The following is a 19,055-nucleotide window of genomic DNA, read 5'->3' as shown; positions in this document are numbered from 1 at the left end:
GATTCAACTGCTTAGGATGTTTTTGTGTGTCTCTGATCCCTTTAAATCTGTTCCTTTCCATGTGTAGTGACTGACTTGGAGACGTAACTTCTTGGAGGCAATTCTTTAATTAAACACTGAGCACACTGTTACACACTCTCTGCTGTTACACAACGCTCTGTCTCTCGCCTAAATGCAACTCTACACTGGTTGCTAGCCTACAACACAACGCGAGCTGTCTGACACTGACGGTGCTGAACTAAGACAGCCAACTACTGCTAGCGGCGCAATTATAAAGTGGACGACGACAGTGATGAAGGCACGAGACAACAGCGGCGAAGGCGACAGCAACGACGATGATGACGAGGGGATCCCACTCCAAACGACGTCCCCGATCTCCTGCTCGTTGTCCCCCTTTATCCTGTTCGCGTGGCCTCGCCTTGGCCACGCCCCCCTTCTGGAACCTACGAGCGGGCTCTCGACGTGTCCCCTCCTTAACCTTTACCCTAGATCCCTCTCAGGTCTGTCACGTGGCCTGCTGTCAATCAGGGCTGCTTCACTCTGCAGATCCCCTTCCGGGCCAGCAACAAGCGCTTTGCTACGTAGTGACCAATTCTATGTCACTACACATGTGTAGTGGGTTATTTTAGAGACACACTAGTCGTAGGAGGCAACACACGTTTATTATACACTTTAGACACTTGTTCACACACGGGATAATTACAACCGGGTCAGGGCAGCCGGCACGCTGCCTGACCCACGACGCCTGAGTCTAAGACTTAGCAGGACTGGTTCCATTACAACGACAGACAACCCTGATCCAGCCTCGGGACTCCCCTTTTATGCCCCTCGGTGTGGCCTAGCTCCGCCCTCGGCCACACCCCCTTCTGGAACCTACAAGAAGGTTCTGGGCTATACCCCACGTGTCCCCTGCCTGGCTCCGCCCTCAGCCACGCCCCCTTCTGGAACCTACCAGAAGGTTCTGGGCTATACCCCACGTGTTCCCTCGGTTACTTTTGCCCCACATCCCTTACTCCGGCCGATTATGTGCCCAGTTAGCCGGCCGGGCTGCTACGTCCTCATATGCCCCTTTCTGTTGGCAACCAGCGCTACGCACCCTAGTGACCCATTACATGGCATTGCATGCTCTGCTGGCAGAATGGCTGCTATGCCCCCAATTCCCCTCGATGCCAGTAACCAGTGCTACACGCCGTAGTAACCCATTCTTTGTCACTACACGTATTTAATCAACCTAAATTACCAGCAGGATAATGTAGTGAAATTTCCTCACTGTCACTGCCACTCTTGCTCCAAGTCTGAAACATTTGAGCATAGGATCCATTTGCTGTGCTAAACCAATCTCAACAAGTATCAAATGTGTTTAAAATTCATGAGGGTCTGTTTGGCTCCAGTCTCTTCATGGGATTTGGTCAGAGGGAAGTGCAACTTGTTGAGATGCAAGAAAATTACCATGGTCTCTGCAATATACAAAGCAGGGCTTTTCCAAACATGGGTAAATGGTGGAGCAGTCCAGTCACTTGTTTGTCTGGCTCGAGACAAAAGTGGTTATATTGTCGGTATCTCATCTAGCCAGAACGCTGAACAACACCGCAGACGCTCCCAACAGGGGCTGGCTGGACCTTTGTGTGTTTGAACTGCATCCATAAATGTTTGAGAAAATGTCACAGATTCTGATGCCCTCAGGTGGTCGTGTTGACGTTGCATCTAAATGCCAAAGCCACAGCTTATTATTTAATGTCCCACAATCCACACGAGGCAGCCCTAGACACATTGTGCACGACTGGAGTAAGGGTCTTGGCTAGGCTTTGCCTTCTTATCCCCTTGATCACCAGATTTTGGCACACGTCAGAGGACAGGACGAGAGCAATTCTGGTAGCCCGAGTGGCCCAGGAGTTCCTGGTTTTCTAGTCTGCTGGAAATGTCTGTGACTACACCTTGGCTGCTTTTACAGTCAATGCATACCTCTGTATGCATTGACTGCAGTTGGACATTTTTCAATTAAATGCCTGAACATTGAATGGTGGCAGTTTTTAGGTTAGGTCTCCAGGAGGTGTCGCGTTAATCACCATATTAAGTCCAGGCGGGCGTCAACCTCGAGGGTGTGTTAGAGACCCTGGTGGTGTATCAGATAAACTAAGGCTAAACTAAACAATTATTTTACCAGGTAAGGCTCATTGGAGCTATATAGCTCTTTTTCAGAAGGGACTTGGTCGCAAATAATAGCTCAATGAAGTGGCTTATTGTGTGGAAATTTATAACAACCAAATACTCTAAACGCATGTTTCTAAATGTGAATTGAGAAAAATCCACACGACCATGTAAACTCTAAATATACAGGCGCCAGGGTCAGGATTGAACCCACAACCTCCTGTATATCAGGCGAGGTCGATAGACCGAGTAACGTGTCGTCTCAGCCAAATCACTGTCTCATGGGGGGCTTCATGAGGAGTGTCTCTGCTGCGGCTCCTAGAATCTGCAACAACTTTGTGGGATTACCACTTCCTCATTGGAGAAACTGTGAGTGGTGCCAACGTGATCTCCAGCTTGATCTGGGTGATGCAATTGAAGAGGCCCCTGGGTTGATCACCTGTCCCACCAGCTAGCTTGCAACTGGTGCTTGGACAGCTTCCAAAAACACCACTTGACACTCACCATTTGACTTATTGGCTTCGAAATTCACAACCTCACCTATTGACGAGGCTTGTGTAGATGGGAACTGATATCCCTTTTCCACTGTCACATCTGAGCCGAGCCAGTGTGACGCACTCACGTTACGGGTGGTTTTTCACTGCTGATTTTCCATGCTCCGCTTCCATGCTAAGCCATGACCAAATCGTGATACACTGGCCTCAGAAGACACCTGAATCTAGGCGAAGCAGGGTCAGAGGCGATGCCAACAATGAATTAATGACGTATGACGTCAGTCAAGACACCGTGAGGACACTATCACTGCGTCATCTGTGCATGACTCTACTTGTCCAATGCATCGAATGTCAGTTGGCACACTGCCGGAGCATGGAAAAGAGTGTGAGGTGTTGGTTCGAGCAGAGCTGGTTAATGGGTTTGGAGTGCACCATTGACGTCGAGCACGGGCTCATTTGTAAAAAAAAAAATTGACAATATTTCAAGACTATGTTTAAATACTGTTGTTATTACATACTTGATCTGGCTAGCTCTACGAATGGCTTCTCTGTTCATTTGTTTTTCAGAATTGGTTTATACCTTGGGTGACGCGTGAGAAGAATTTAAATCTAGGTGATTTAGAATCACTCTTTAACTCTGACACTTTTTTAAGAAAGATCTAAATTCTCTACCTGTAAAATCGGCTCTATTATTTACTGAATCATGAATTCATTTATAAAAATGAATATCATGCAACTTGTATGCAAATCCTGATCATGATAATCTACATATAGCTTTTTTATAATATAATATAAAACCACATTTTTCATTCTTCATAATAATGCAATAGTGCAATACAGTATGATATATGAATTTTTTTAAAGTTGCAATTTGCTGAATTATTACATAGACATACAGTTAATATTCATGTGGAGTATTTCATCATGTTCCCAATGCCCTCTTTTGAATGCTATTGTTTTCTAAAGTAATACAATGTAGATTGCTCTGTTTTGATCTGCCTGTATTGGTAACATTAGCAGTGCCATATATAAGTAATGTTTTTTGAGCAAGAGATGTCTATCAACCATCAACCAAGTTAATAATGTAGCTGTTTTCTGTGTGTCTGTGAGACAGCCTAAGTGTGCTGGCAGCTTGTGTTGCAAATATTTTGGATTTCCACTCACTATTTGGAGCACTGCAGGACTGTTTAAAATGTGTATAACATCGAGTCTGCTGAAAGCATCGCACTTCCGCTTTAGCTCGTTTGGCTACATACGGCGAGAAAGAAGTTCAACATACATATATGGGGCAAAGTGGAAGCTTTCATAAATAAATACAAATCTGGTTCTTGGAAGGAAAAAAAATCCCGTTTCTAAATTGGGCCATTGATTCTATTATTCAGGAAAACGTTGCGCGCTATAAATATGAGCAGGACATCCATAATTGGTTGGTTTAGGCGACAGATCTGTTTGCATAGCTCGTCAATCCTAAGAGTTAATAAGAATGTTGGTGTGGTCTCAGACCTCTTGAAGGGATTGTGCTTGGTACAATCACATGACCTTGACTGAAGGTCTCCAAACGCAATCCGTTAAAGCCATTTGACAGGGTATATCTAATTGATCTGCCATGGATATATGAAAGCTTTCTTGAAGCAAGAGACCATGTGCTCAACAAGCTCAAATTTGTAGCCACTACATTGTATGCGTAGTCTGGTGTATTATATTGGACACGACCATACTGGACATCTGTGAAAGAGGCCTCCAAACCTCATCGGATTCCTCCAGTCTAAATAAACATTATGATCACGATTCTGATTATATATATTTTTAATAATCAGTTTGGGCAACAAGGGCAACTACATGTATCGTAAATCTTCTATAGTGTGCAATGCATACTTGAACGAACGCCAGGATTTTACCAATTTCTTTGGGTACCCCCCACCTCTTCCAAGGTGCCTTGGCAGTGTGGAAGAGTAGGCCAAAATAACATCTAGAGGCGCTCTCTAGAGCTCCAGTGGAGGCCCTTCTGTCGGCAGTGGTATGGCCACTTCATGCAGGGTTGTACCTTTATCTTTTTTATTTTCTTCCGGGTTTTTCATAAATTAGTTTTGAAGGCATATTCATGAAGCGGAACCATGTCCACGTTAGGGTTGCACAGCCTCAGTTTGCCGTGTAAGATTCAGTTTTTTCATCCAATTGTACGTAGAAAAAAGGTAGGTCCTGCACAATAATTTGTGTGTTGTTGTCAGTGGGTCATTGAGTCCCAGGGAGCATCATCTTCACATGTATTGTGGTGTCTCTTTGGGTCTTTCGGTAAAGTCACATAGATAGGTTTAAAGAAAATAACAAAAAACTACGAAGTTTCGATCACAACACCAGCGGTCATCTTCATGAAAAGGGGGGTTAGCTTCCAAAGGCAAACTGTTTATAAGGGTTTGAAATAGGCATAGGCCAAATATCAGCAGCCAATATTAATCCAAGTGTTGGGCAGCCAACCCGACGGTGGTTGGTTTTTCCACCAATCAAAGGGCTGCCAGGTGAAAATTAGCATGTTAATGAGAGATTAGCATGTTGATGGAAAATCCAGAGCCGCAAGCGAGGGGAATTCGGCGCACGAAGTGGCTGTGTTGGTGTGAAGCTTGTGAAATTGGCGTTAAAGCACAACTAACATCGGAAGGTGGTAGGATGGGAACATCATCGCCAATTATGATTTAAACTGGTTGATAACGTCCTTCCAATGATTGCTCAGTTTGTACCCATCTTCTCGGTTGAAATTGTCTGTGTCTATATATATGGATGGCTTCATGAACGAATCTTTGTTGATCTTATTCTCTCTGAGATCAGGGCTAGGCCGGCCCTGAACAAGATCCGTTTAGCATTTCTCTAAGACGAAGGTACTTTGCAAGCCCACTGGCTATCAACAAAGATTTGTTCATGGAACCATCCATATATATAGACACAGACAATTTCAACCGAGAAGATGGGTACAAACTGAGCAATCATTGGAAGGACGTTATTAACCAGTTTAAATCATAACCAGCTATAATGTTCCCATCCTACCACCTTCCGATGTTAGTTGTGCTTTAACGCCAATTTCACAAGCTTCACACCAACACAGCCACTTCGCGCGCCGAATTCCCCTCGGTTGCTACTCTGAAATTTCCGTTAATATGTTAATCTCTCATTAGCATGCTAATTTTCACCTGGCAGCCCCTTGATTGGTGGAAAACCAACCACCGTCGGGTTGGCTGCCCACCACTTACACTATCATTGGCTGCTGACATTTGGGCTATGCTCATTTCAAACCCTTATAAACAGTTTGCCTTTGGAAGCTAACCCCCCTTTTCCTGAAGACGACCGCTTGTGTTGCGATCGAAACGTCGTAGTTTTTTGTTATTTTACTTGAACCTATCTACGTGACTTTACCGAAAGACCCAAAGAATATGAATTCCTGCAGTCACGAAAGCTTTAAGTCAAGATTTAAAATAACTAACTTTGTGAATACTGTAGATTTAGAAGTAGAACAACCTGTGTTTGGACATTGTCGTTTATCTTCTTGATCCTTCTGCCTTGTAGATAAGTTAGTGCTTTTAAAATCTGATGCAATTGTACAAATGTTTCTTTTGCATTCTCTAGAATGAATAATTTTCTGGCCTTCTGTCCAGAAAAACATATTTGCTGATGCCGACATTGAATGATCAACTGCTTTGAAAGACCACTCTCCCAACACAGTACAACTTTCTGTGTTGCATTCTTTTCACGATTCTGCTCAAAGTTTCGAGTGCAAATTTAGTTTGCTGCAACAGAACTCCCAATAACCTGCGGTGATATAGGAAAGGGGTACCGTATAATAATCCTATCATCCTCGGCAAACTTCAGAGGTTAGTCCCGTACTCTCTCTGACGCGGTGTACCACGGATTACAGGAAGAATTAGCCATGCAACTCCATTCATCTGCAAACATATTGTGGATGACAGAGGAAGTGTGGGCACGTGAAGAGTGGCTAAAATTAATCCACGATAACTTCACGGTCGCTTGCATTATGGGATGATTTGCAAACCAATTATTGGAACGCAGATTATGTAAGTTCTGCTGTGTGTTGCTTTGTTAATCACATACCTGTAGCATTGTCCATTTCCCACATGCATGAAGTAGCATCGGGTGAATACTAATTGGAAAATTGTATTTAATAATTTCATTTAATTGGTGGTACTGTAGGATACTATAATACATAGTACAAGTTTATTTGATTTAACCAGGTGAGAACTCAAGAAACCAGGATCGTCTTCTTTGCCAGTGACACAATAAAAAATACAGCAATGAAGAAAACTAAGACATCAGAATAAAAGCAGTTTCCTTGGTATTTTTGGAACAGTTATAATTACTTGTTCTTTATGATGCCATGTTTCCAATGCTAATGTACTATCAGATTCTACCTCATTGCACCCGTGCTATATCATTCATATTGTAGCAGTTTGATATGCTGAATTTAAAATCCAAACAAAGCAGAAAGATATTGCATTGTATACCATGCTTGACAGAATTTTCTAAATATGTTCGTCATGCATGCTCTTTGTTAAATCCCCCCTTTCATTGAGGTCGCTCAAATGTTACAACCAGAAATATGAACAACATCCATCCGATGACTCTCTTCTTTGAAATTGACAAGCTTGACTTATGGGTTGGAAATATAAAAAATAGATTTTTCTTAATATGTAGGGCATTGTAAAGTTGCATGCTCCTTGAGAAACTAAATGTTTGAGCCAATTGGTTGTGTAAGAAATACTTTATTTTTTATGTGGAGAGACCAGTATTTGAAGGAGACGTTGTTTGCTAATCTATTTTGTTATTTATATTCTGCACAGTGATGAGAAATTGTATTTTTAATTATGTTTGGCACGTTTTCTGGCACAACTAGTGTACATGGTATTGTAGGCAACATGTTATTGCATTGCATCGGGATGTTGTTTGTCTTTCTGTGCTCTTCGTTAAAAGCTCAGTTAAATTCCTTTATTTATCAGCAGGTGAGAGTCGATTGGATCATGACGTCCCAATTGAAATGAGGATTGAATTAAAAATCATGGGTCTGGTGGTATGAATGTAAAAAAAACAGTCCATACAAAATTCCAGATAATAAAAACTGAAATTTGAAATGCATTTATTTGCATTTTTTTACATGAATTTGGTATCACTAGCAATATAACTCATTTACTATTTATCATGAGTGAAATGCAGCTCTAATTATTGTAGTCCTTTACCCCTAACATTTGACAGCATTGGAAAGATTGTGTGTATGGTAAATGTTTTTGAGTCAGCCTTTTTCATCATAAATATTTAAAAAAATGTCCTGCTTGAAACAGATGTACACAGATAGCATCTTGCTATGCCTTCATTACAAGTTCCCCATTCTGTGAGCTTGTTAATGTCAGCCTAAATCAGGGAATTGTGTCTCAAGCCGATGAGCTGTTAAATGCATAAAACTGGATCTGTCTAATTATCTCATCTTGTCCTAATGAGCGGCCCATAGCAGCTGTTCCTTGCGGCTGCAGGTTGAACTGGGATAAGGAGAAAGCAGTTGAAATACTTTCAATGTGGCCTTATCAAACAACATTGACATGGAAATGACAGGTTGTCGACTTTTTTTTTACCTCCCTTCCTTCGCACATACAGCTGGGACATATGTTGTACGGAGTCCGGGGCACATGCCAGCGCATGTATTTCAGTGTTCCTGCCTTTCACCGGCACAATGTTGGCAATTACGAGCACTTGCCATGAGTGGAAGTGTGCATGCTAATGATAGACTTTCCGTAATCGGTTGCTATTTCATGCAATTCCGTGGCCTGCATCTGGCCAAGGTAATACGCTAACTACTGCTTATGTGTTTCCAACAGAAATGCGGTCAGCCACCCTTATGCTGCCATGAATTGTATTATTAACTTGTAGGGTTATTAATATTCTGCATTATTGAGCAGTAATTGGCCCTTGTGGTATCTCTTTTGCTTTCGGTTACATTGTACTTTCAATGTAGGCATTGCTTGGAATCCATACTAATTCGTTCCGTTGGTTGAATAATTGGCACCAAAACAATGTGTTCACCATCATGGGCTCATGTGCTGCACGCCCCCCCCCCCCCATCATGGATACACCAATTCATCTTGGTTTCTGAACTGGCATGGAGTAATTGTCATCCATAATCCCTGGCAGTCAATTTAATATTAAAGGATGTCTTAATTTCGGATTGTAATTTTTTGTTGTATTGATTTGCCTTAAGAAAATATTTATCATGGTCTTGGCAACTGCAATGTGCGTTGCATTTTGTTTTGCAGTGAACGTGGGAGCGCTCGCTTTGGTGTCAGAGTGTGAAGTGGGGATTTGCAAGAAGACCAGAAGAAATGTTCAACACTAAAAGGTGAGATTTCTGAGCCAATATGCATCATTATACCTTTAGAAGACATTAAAAGAATGTATCGTCTAACATAAAGAGAATAACTCGGGGTCCATCACAAAACAATTATAATGCAGGTTACCCAAGTATTAATTTATCTTTTGTCATTATTCAACCAATCATTAACCTCATAAATGTGTGTTATATGTGATACAGTATTGCGTGTGGGTTAAGAGGTGATGGTAGAATACATAATTTGCAGTCGGTGTAAAGTGTTACACCTTTTTTGCTATAAATTTAAAGCGAGCCATTTCAATCCCAAACACACTCAATGAGCGCGAGTTGTTTCATAAGGTGGCTACCATCCCATTTTCATTAAAAAAAAAATGTGTGTGCGTACAAATAAACAAAACGCCTATTTGTTGTCAAAGAATCGTATGCATTCTGTTCAATATAGATGGTAATTTCCACGGGGTTTGCATGGAGTGTGATAGAGCACGCGGTAAAGCAACGCGTACAATCCCTACCAAGAAATGGGGGGTGAGTTTCTATTGAGCCGTCCTTGGCTGCCTGCAGGTACCCCGAGATTGGATTAGGGCAGTTGTCCCTTCAGCTCATCCCATTGAATTGGGGGGGGGGGGGTGGTGGGGGGGGTATTGCAGGCATTTGATTATCATTCCGTTACTAGCGGCCTGCTTGACAGCAGAATGGACGGCGCCACGTCTTTTGATGTATTTGTTTCGTGTGTGCTGCCTCTTGTCTCTCTGTTTGGCACGGTGGCAGTTTTCACCCCAGGACGTTCGGCGACTGCACATTGTGCACCAACGAACGTTTCACAATGCTGGACAGAGATGCATTCATTCTCCACATGAATAAAAAAAAATCACGGTTGGCAAATGTATTTCGTAGGTGCGACCGTAACAGTTTTTTAGGATCTTAATATCTGTTGCCAGCCTTGCCACTCGGCTCCAATTTAAAGAGGTACACATGTCTTTAACATGTGACCTTTCACAAATTAAAACATAAGACATGTCACATATGGCATGTGAATTCATGCAGAATACACTGGTATGCAGTAACTCCCTTGATTATCTGCATGTATCTGCTATGGAGGTGATTTTTAGAATGTGTGCAAAAGCACTACCCTGAATCAATTCAAATAATCATTTGCAGTTGCTAATATCTTAATCTGGCTAAGTACACTTCAAAGCATCAGCCAGATGTGTAATATGCAGAGACAACACAGACCAGGAGAAAGCTTTTTCCATTACAAAACATTAGCAGGGCCACAGAATGTGTGCAGAGAAGGCTCTTTGGAGGCGGGCCCTATGAGCCCGCCCCCACCACCTGACCTAACCCGTCCTCGACCCACAACCCCTCACTTTCATCTCTGCACCACGTGTGCAGGGGCAGTGTAGTTTAGTGCCACCTTGAGCAGAAAGTTAAAGTGGGATAGTGAAGGGAGTGGACTTAGCTGTGTTCTCACCCTATTTTGACCTGTTCTCTATCTGTACTTAGTTCCTAGTTGCCTGTCGCCTAAACGCATCCTCAGGCGGTACCATTGCGTCCTGGAGCTCAAATGCCTTGACCCGCATGTCAGGTGTTTTACCTGTTTGGGGTCGGGGTGTCAGATGAACACTTGCGGGTAGTGCAGTGGCCTCTGCTGATTGGGTGCCTGCCCTTACAGCTCCTGCGTAGATGGCTCCCATGTCACCGGGGACCCTCAGGTGAGCACGAGGCCACCGCTGGCTTGTCACGTGACACCCGGGCAGGTGGCCGGCACAATGTGCAGCCTCCCTGCGGTGCCGGATCGCGGCGTTCAGCTGCGGGCGGTGGCCTTCGACTTCTCTGAGGGCAACGCTCGCATTCACCGCTTGCATTCACCGCTCGCTCGGCTCAAAGTGAGCCATTATACAAGTTGTGTGGCTCTTCCAGATTCAGCCTGGGTGGCTTGACGACTCGCGACGCACCCTGGGCACTGCTGACCGGTGTAGGAGGTTGCCTGGGGCGAGGACAGACGCTTGCCGCCCGTGCTATGCCGTGTTCACGACGGGCGCGCGGACACCTCCCCGACAGGCATGGCACGTCTATAGTAGCGCCCAGCGTTGGCCACTCGCTAACGCGCAGGGGGAGGATGGGAGGCACTCTGACGTCTGCCACGTGGCCAAAGCATACGCAGGGCACGCGCATGTCTAGTGTCCCTGTTAGGGCGCCGCCTTGCATGATAGTGCATATTTAGTGATGGTCTCCAGGTGGGCCCAACGCAGACCCATTTCAGCACCCTCTGCATGTGTGGGCTGCCTGCTGTCAGGGCACATCCGACTCCGAGGAGCACCCCTCTGGCAGGACAGTGCGGGACCTCGATAGTGTGCTGCAAAAGGATTCGGACAAGACCACCATCGTCAGGATGGAGGAAGTGTTTACTGGTCCACGCTGCCCTTTGGCAGTTCCGTCATCTGTTCATCATTCCCGCACTGGTGTGCTGGGCCACATTACCCAACAGCGTAGGCGATGCGCCTGCAAGGCAGAGCGTGTGGAGGGCGATGCCATCCAACAATGCATGCTGCGTGCCTCTGCGGTTGTCGGTAAAGTGGAGGACCCTTTGTATCCATATCTTCAGAGCCATCAGGGGGCTTTGTGGAAGAAGAAAGCATACACCCATCTACAATTACTCAGGCTTTTTAAGAGTAGCTCACGGGGGGCTCCTGGATGCAGTTTAAAAGGCATGGCCTGCGCAAGCTTCGACAGCAAATGATGTGTTGTGAACTCTGCCACAGACGGTAGTCTTTTTGGTTCATCTGCTGACTCCGGGTCCAAGGATGCCACCCAGGTGGAGCGAGTCAGACGTTGGGGGCCTGTGCAGGAAACTTTGCGCTCACTCAGGAGGAGATGTAACTAAACTCAGGTCTACGAACCAAGAGCTTGAGGAGGTCGCGGAGGAAGAAATCCTCCTTTGAGAGAGACGGGCCAGTTTGCCACTCCTCCTTAGGCAGCAATGGGCAAAACTGGCTAGGGCCACATGTCCCATGCGCAAGCTTGCCACTCGGTATGCCCTGGACAGTAAACAACACCAGGGCCTTTACTGCAGTCCCATGCGTGGATGCCGCCATGGTCTCTAATGTATTTCTGGGTCACCTGGCCCTGCAAGAGGTGAGCTCACAGTCTCTCGCTGACCCAATTGATAGGTCGCTCGGAAGGGAGTTCAGGTGGGGTCACCGGGCAGCCGCTGTGACAAATAGGCGTTGCCTCTTACGTGGTTTCCATAGGGAAGTTCATCCTCGACGCCATGCAGACATAGCGGCCGATTGATCGTGAGGACCGGGAAATTAATCAATCCTTCCATGACATTTTGTATGCCAGCAGGGACCTTTTGTCTGTCACTGCAAGCCACAGCAGTTGTTGGCAGAAGGACCATCTGGCTGCAAGGATCCAAATGGACTTTAAAGTTCCAGAGCTGTGTTGGGTGCCCTTTCGTTCAACGGGAAGATCCTGTTTTGTAAGGATCTGTCCGAACCTCTGAAGAGGGTCAAGGATGCCAGGAAGGAGGCCAATAGGCCCCTTCATCTCTTTTGTCCCTCTGGCTGCCCCAGCAAACAGTATCGCCACAGGAATACATTCTTCCATCCGACCTACTTGGCCAGATAGGTGCATCCTAAATATGAGCCCAGGAAAGTGGCCTGGGCGCCAGGCTGAGAAGTGACCAACTGCTACAGACAAACTTCAAAAGCACTGACAGGGCTCCGGAGAGCGGTCGGGTCCTCCCCGCCTCTTTTTAACATAGGGTGCCACGTAAGAGCGTTTCTGCATGCTTGGCGGCATTCCACTTCAGACGCCTGGGTCCTAAGCATCGTTCAGCTAGACTACCACCTCAATTTCAAGGTACTGCTGGCCTGTTGTGGATTCCAGCCTTTGCGACCCCTTGCGGAGCCCGAGATTGTGCGGGCACTGGAGCAGGAGTTGGCCCGCCTTCTCGACATTCAAGCTATCCACCCTGTGCCTCTCCACGAGCGAAGAACTGAGTTTTATTCCAGAATCTTAATGCTCAAAGAGCACTGGCAGATACAGGGGGATTCTCGACCTGAGAAAACTCAACCTGCTCCTTCATGTGCAGCACTTAAAGATGGAGTCTCTCTAATCCACCAGGGAAGTGCTGCAAGCAGGCGACTGGCTCATTTCTGTATATTGGCAGGACACATATTTGCACATTACCACTCACAAAATCGGCGGTACCTGTGCGTCTTTGTTCTGGGACACCCCTACGAATATCGGGGCCTCCCCTTTGGCCTTTCTGAGTTGCCTCATGTTTTCACCAAGGTCTTGGCAGCCCTCGTCATGCCTATCAGGGAGAGGGGTTTCACATCTACCCGTATCTCGGCAATCTTCTGAGGGCGCCTTCAGCCGCCAGACTTCAGGGGGATACGGCCATCGCACTATTTAAGTCACAGTTGTGTGCCCTCTGCTGAGTTGCAGCCTTCGGGCAGGCGGTGTGGCTGACACCTCGGGCCATTCAGGATTTGACGTGGTGGTAACGGAACTATTGCAATGTTTGGTTGTGGGTGTGCTATTACAAGCGGACTGGTTTAAAGTCTATTTATCCTCCTCGGCATGAAGTACATCTGTAAGTTTTAGTCCATGAGCACAAGACGCGTAGTGCATTGGGAGATAACGTTAGTATTGTACCATTGTCAGCTATTTTCAATTTCATTTTCCAACTGCAGTATCAGTCATTATATACCATTTCCTTAAGCTGCTACTTGCTTGTGTTGGACATGGCTCGGGCAAACCTTGTATAAACTTGTGTTTGTGGAAATGCATAATTGCATAGCGGTTTGCTTACCATACTGTAGTGTTAATTAAAACGTGTGCATATGTACGTTGAAGAAGGCTGTTAATGGGCATACCCCACAGCACGATTCCCTTTTCGTTTGGAAAATATTAGTTTTTAACTCTTTCACGGGCGTTATAGTTTATGGAAAGATGTAACCTCCTTGGTAACAAAGTTAATGACATGCATTGAAAATATAATCTGCATGACACTCAGGGCTACCAATTTGCATTCAAGGACGGCAATACGTGAATTATTATGACTGACCTAGCCCAGCTGAGGACATGAGTACCCAGGAGAGCATGTTATAATGTTTTCATAGAAGCACGTGGTGTACAGTTGTCCTTGGCTATATCATAACACTTTAAACAGCCTCGTGTCAATTGGATGTTTTACATTGCTAATACCCTACAATTAATGGAATGAATTATTTAATAGGGAATAAGTGTCGGGACCTAATTTGAATGTTGACATTCAGAAGTAAAGAGAGCTGGAGCAGGAGCGTGAAGGCACACAAGTCGGTTGTGATGAGATGTCAGGGTTTACGTGAAATGTATGGCCAAACTCTCAGTTTAATAATCAATTCATGATTTGTAGCTACGTCGGTTAAACTATATGTTTTGGCTATTCCTGTTCTATTTTGCCGTCATTGCCAACGTCGCAAGGCAAATCATCAATTCAGAACTCCTGCAGAGCATTATCACCCCTTCATAATAAAGAGTTGTCCAAGGAAGAAAAACACATTCCTGTGGAGGGAGCTGGTAGGAACGTTGGGTTGCTCGGTCAATGGCCAGGGTCGACAGCGGCGTCGTGTATTCCGCAAATATGCCCGACTGTGAGGGCGGGCACAAGCCGGCGTGAGTAGGTTAAACGTTGAGTTATATAAGGGCACCACGGGGTGACCAGCCCCTCCTCATCCAGCCCCACCCCTCTCCACCCTCCCCACCCAGCCCCTCCCCACCCTCCCCACCCAGCCCCTCCCTTCCCACCCAGCCCCTCCCTGCACGACGGACGGAGGGACACAATAATCCCCTGTGGGCTGGTGTAACCAGGAGGTTCCTACCAGTATTAACCATTGGGTTACCTGAGGTCCCATCAAGTGACTTCTTGTCTAAACAGTAGGGAGGCAGCAGTATCTTACCTGCTCTGCCGCCGAGAGTAATATTTGTTACACGAGTCAAAAAAATATTTTTTTCATTGTCAAAGCGTAAATGCATTAGCCTTGTCATTCTTCTGTTTGTCTATAATAGGGGTTCAATTAATATGATCAATATAAATAACAATTCTGTCTCCGCGTCTTTATGTATTTTTATTTGTGTGTTTCTGTATTTTTGTGAGCGTATGTGTGTTGTCTACAGGAATGTGGGGAGCGGTAGTGCAGTGGATTAGCGCACTGCGCTATGAACCCAGCGACCCGAGTTCAATTTCCGCTCATGGTCATCTCTGCCTTAAATGGATACCTGATGTGGCGTGTGAACATGAGCATTAGGGAGACAATGGCGACTGGGCGTGGTGCCAGCTTTAATAGTTGTTTGCTAACAGCACTTGCCCCAACGGTCTGTTACATTCTATGTGGGAGATCTTTGTTTTCACGTGTGGCACGTCATAAAAGCAAGTGCCGATGTTGCGCTTGCTCCGATCACAGCCCTTTTTAAATCCAAAAACGTATTGATAACAAGAGTAATAGGATTTTAGTTGCCTTGGCGACTCTTATTTTCTGCAAAAAATGTGCTGATAATTGGATGCAGTTCTGGAAGATTAATACTGCGGGTAAGAGGAGATTTTGCGGACCCTGGAGCTCCCGTGGATAATTCACGATGTAACACGATTTTTGTTCCTGGGTAGTGTTATTTTCTAATTGCTTATGCCTCAAAAGTATAGAAACTGGCTATTATTCCCCACAAACGTTGCTTTTGTGACCAGGACTTTACGTGAAGGAATGACACAAATGCACACCGAGTTTTCTCATTGAAAATAGGTACATTTCAAAATATCACTGTCCTGGACACAAAAGCAAAGTTTGTGGGGAATAATAGCCATTCTCTTTACTTTTGAGGCATAAGCCATTAGGAAATAACACTTACTACCCAGGAACAAAAAAATATGTTTTTGTTACACAGTGTAAATAGTCTGTTCTGTATGCATGTAACTACAAAATACCACACTACAGGCTGCTGTGGTGTTACATTGACGAAGTTAATTATTAAACATATATTCCAATACAGTTATAACATTGACAATACAAGTGTTGATTAACAGGCAGTGAGTAACCAACCGTGAGGTTGCTTCAGTTGTAATGTGTGTGGAATGTTTATTTATTAAGCTGCTTATTATAAAATATATGCATTACAATAGACACAGCGAGAAATGGCCATGCACGTACTTACCAATGTTTAATAAACTTGTGGTATTTTAATAAGAACTCTTGAGAATCACTTTGCATTTATCCATGCAGTCATAGCCTAAAATAACTGTTGTAAGCTACATTATTTATTCATGTATTGTATTTTTAATTTGCAGTGCATTATAAACAGTGTGTTGACTTAAACGGATTAGATGTTTTAGAATGCAATAATTGCTGATGGTGAAGTTAACATTTTGTTCCCTATTTACATTTATGACATTCGCCAAGGGTAACCTGCACCTCTTATTTAACAGGCTGATCCATGGATCACTCTTACATTTAACTCAAAGTGGGTGCCACCAAAAAGAACAACCTTGATATAGAATAGTGCATCAAAAATGTGACATGCATTACTCTATTGCTGTAAATGTTTGTCAATGTGAACCTTGAGACTATTATTCGTTGGGTCTTTCGGTAAAGCCACGTAGATATAAAAAAATAAAAAAATATCACGACGTTTTGATCGCAACACAAGCAATCGTCCTTGGGTGAAACAAATAGCGGGAGAGCTGCGGAGGCAGGATGTTATAAAGGTTTGAGGTGGGTGTAGCCCAAGAGTCATAAGCGAAGTGGGCGGGGCTGGTGAAGAAATTTGCATGTCAATGTAAGATCGGAGAGTTGAGCTACCTACACGACGACGAAGCTGCGAGGCGGACATTGTATTGTAAAAGATTAGCATGTCGATGTAAGATCGTAGAGCCACTGCCACATCAAGGAAATCGAGCAACGGTGGCTGTGTTAGTGAGACATTTAACCTGTTAATTTAAAGACATTTAACCTCTTAATGTAACACCACAGAGTCGAAAATAACTACTAAACCTCACAGCCAGTTATGACTTTTAACCTGGTTAATACCGTCCTTCCAATGATTGCTCAGTTTGTACCCATCTTCTCAGTTGAAATTGTGTCTGTGTTTATATATCTGGATGGCTTCATGAACGAATCTTTGCTGATAGCCAGTGGGTTTGCAGAGTACCTTCGTGTTGGAAAAATCATTTTCGTGTGTGCCCACAGCGTTATAACAATGATCAGCCACGGCTGAGGTATTGGTCCTACCGTGTTTCAGATCTGCCTTGTGTTCATGAACACGGTCCGAGACATGTCGCTTAGTTTCCCCAAGACACCTCTTAGTTTGTAGACGCCAGGGTATTACATGTCAGGGATCACATCCTTCACAGATGGGATCAGATCACGAATTTTATGTACTGTGTTGAATCGCACCTGGATCTTGTGTTTGCTCATGATTTAGCAAATATTTTTGGTGACCCCTGCTATGTATGGCAAGGTGATGGTTTTGATTGGTTCCTCAGATGGTTCTCTCCCAACGGTTGGGGTGAAAGCTTTACAGATTGTGTAGTCTGAATATCCATTCAATAATTACTAGTATAATTTTTTTCTACGTGGCTTTACCGAAAGACCCAAAGAATATGAATTCCTGCAGTCACAAAAGCTTTAAGTCTTTAAGACCTTTCTTAAAAAAATAGTCAAGGCACTGTACCACTGTTTTTGCCTTCGGTATTAAACTGAGATTATTTAGATTATTTCGCTGCTATAAATTTCAACATGATAAGCCACTTTGTTGAGTTATAATTTGTGACCAGAATAAGTGAACACCTCCGTGGGCTTTGCCTGGTAGGATGGGGATGGTTTCGTTTTTTGTATGGTTTTGGGTCATTTGTTTACCTTTATTGAACTTTGCACTACTATCTTGTTTTGTATTTTGTTGTTGTAACGTTCCTACCCGCCCTTACAGGGCATCTGTGAAAAAAGAGCTTCATAGCTCATCGGAATCCCCCAGTATAAATGATTCCTATACTCAGTAAAACGTGGATCACGCAAAGTTTCTGTGTAAAACTATAAAAACAGTTCCTATAAAATGTTTTTTTTTCCGGACATAGTGTGATAATGTGTGCAAAGTAAGGTTTTGTACCTTGGTAGGTAAAAACGTGTTTTTTTATATGTATGGCAGCATCGATGATGAAAAACACTGCAACTGTTATAGGAGGAAAAGCAATTGGTTTTTACTTTAGAATACTCATTGTGGGCGGTATGCCGCCACTATTTGCGGCTTTGGTTAGCATATATTGCGGAGCTGGAAACCACTACTGCCAACCTCTATCGTCGGTAAGGAACAAGCAATCATTACTGGCATCTCAGCAATCATATATTTGAGTGTTGGATGGTGATTATAGACCACACACTGCAATGGTAGCTCAGGACGATGAAAAACAAATAAGAGCTTATCATAAATGGGATTTGGTGGTAATAAGCAGCTGATCCTTTGTGGCCTGTGATACTGCACCTAGCTATTCTGTATTCTCAAGAGTCGGGTTACCAGATCTCTCAAGCTACATGTGCAATCACATCTAAAATTAAAGGTTTTATGGCAATTACATTTTTACATGCAGTATATTATTAGAACTTGAATGGCGCTAACGTTTTCATTTTCCTTGTCCGGAAACATTGCTATCATAGTATTTAACACGTGTTTTAAAAGAGTTGCTGTCAACCTCATTTTTTGCAGTACTGTAGTCGATTCAAATTCAAAAGATTTCTACATTTAATCTTCTTATGGGACTTGAAATGTAAGATAAATTGGTGCAAGTGCTTTCCCAACAAAGTGTTAATGTTCCTAAGTGTCAGTTAAGAAATGGCTTTCCGTAATCGTCCCACACAGCCACACTAATTGTAAGCGTCTAATCCTTTCTATAAAGAGGAGATATGGGTTACGTTTATATTCTTGTCAACAGTGACGTGTATCCCGTCAGGACAGCTTGCGAAGTTGGAATTTTCCACGTGCCGTTTTTCATCAAATACGTG

At 44.1% G+C, this 19,055-nt stretch overlaps 1 protein-coding gene across 4 annotated transcripts in view; it reads left to right on the top strand.

Annotated features, from left to right (window-relative positions):
• Nucleotides 1-19,055, top strand: part of LOC144717860 (oxidation resistance protein 1-like) — a 117,322-nt gene that overhangs the window by 21,822 nt on the left and 76,445 nt on the right. For all 4 annotated transcript variants that reach the window (XM_078593579.1, XM_078593581.1, XM_078593578.1 and 1 more), the window contains one exon: nucleotides 8,948-9,030. In XM_078593579.1, the coding sequence (XP_078449705.1) occupies nucleotides 9,014-9,030 (17 nt within the window). In that variant the 5' untranslated portion in view covers nucleotides 8,948-9,013. The remainder of the gene's footprint in view (nucleotides 1-8,947; nucleotides 9,031-19,055) is intronic.

The sequence above is a fragment of the Lampetra planeri genome, chromosome 4, assembly GCF_965212315.1.
Source record: "Lampetra planeri chromosome 4, kcLamPlan1.2.h2, whole genome shotgun sequence".
In the NCBI taxonomy this organism is placed as follows: Eukaryota; Metazoa; Chordata; class Hyperoartia; order Petromyzontiformes; family Petromyzontidae; genus Lampetra; species Lampetra planeri.
Note: the sequence above shows the minus strand (reverse complement) of the source record. Positions and strands in the feature narration are given on the sequence as shown.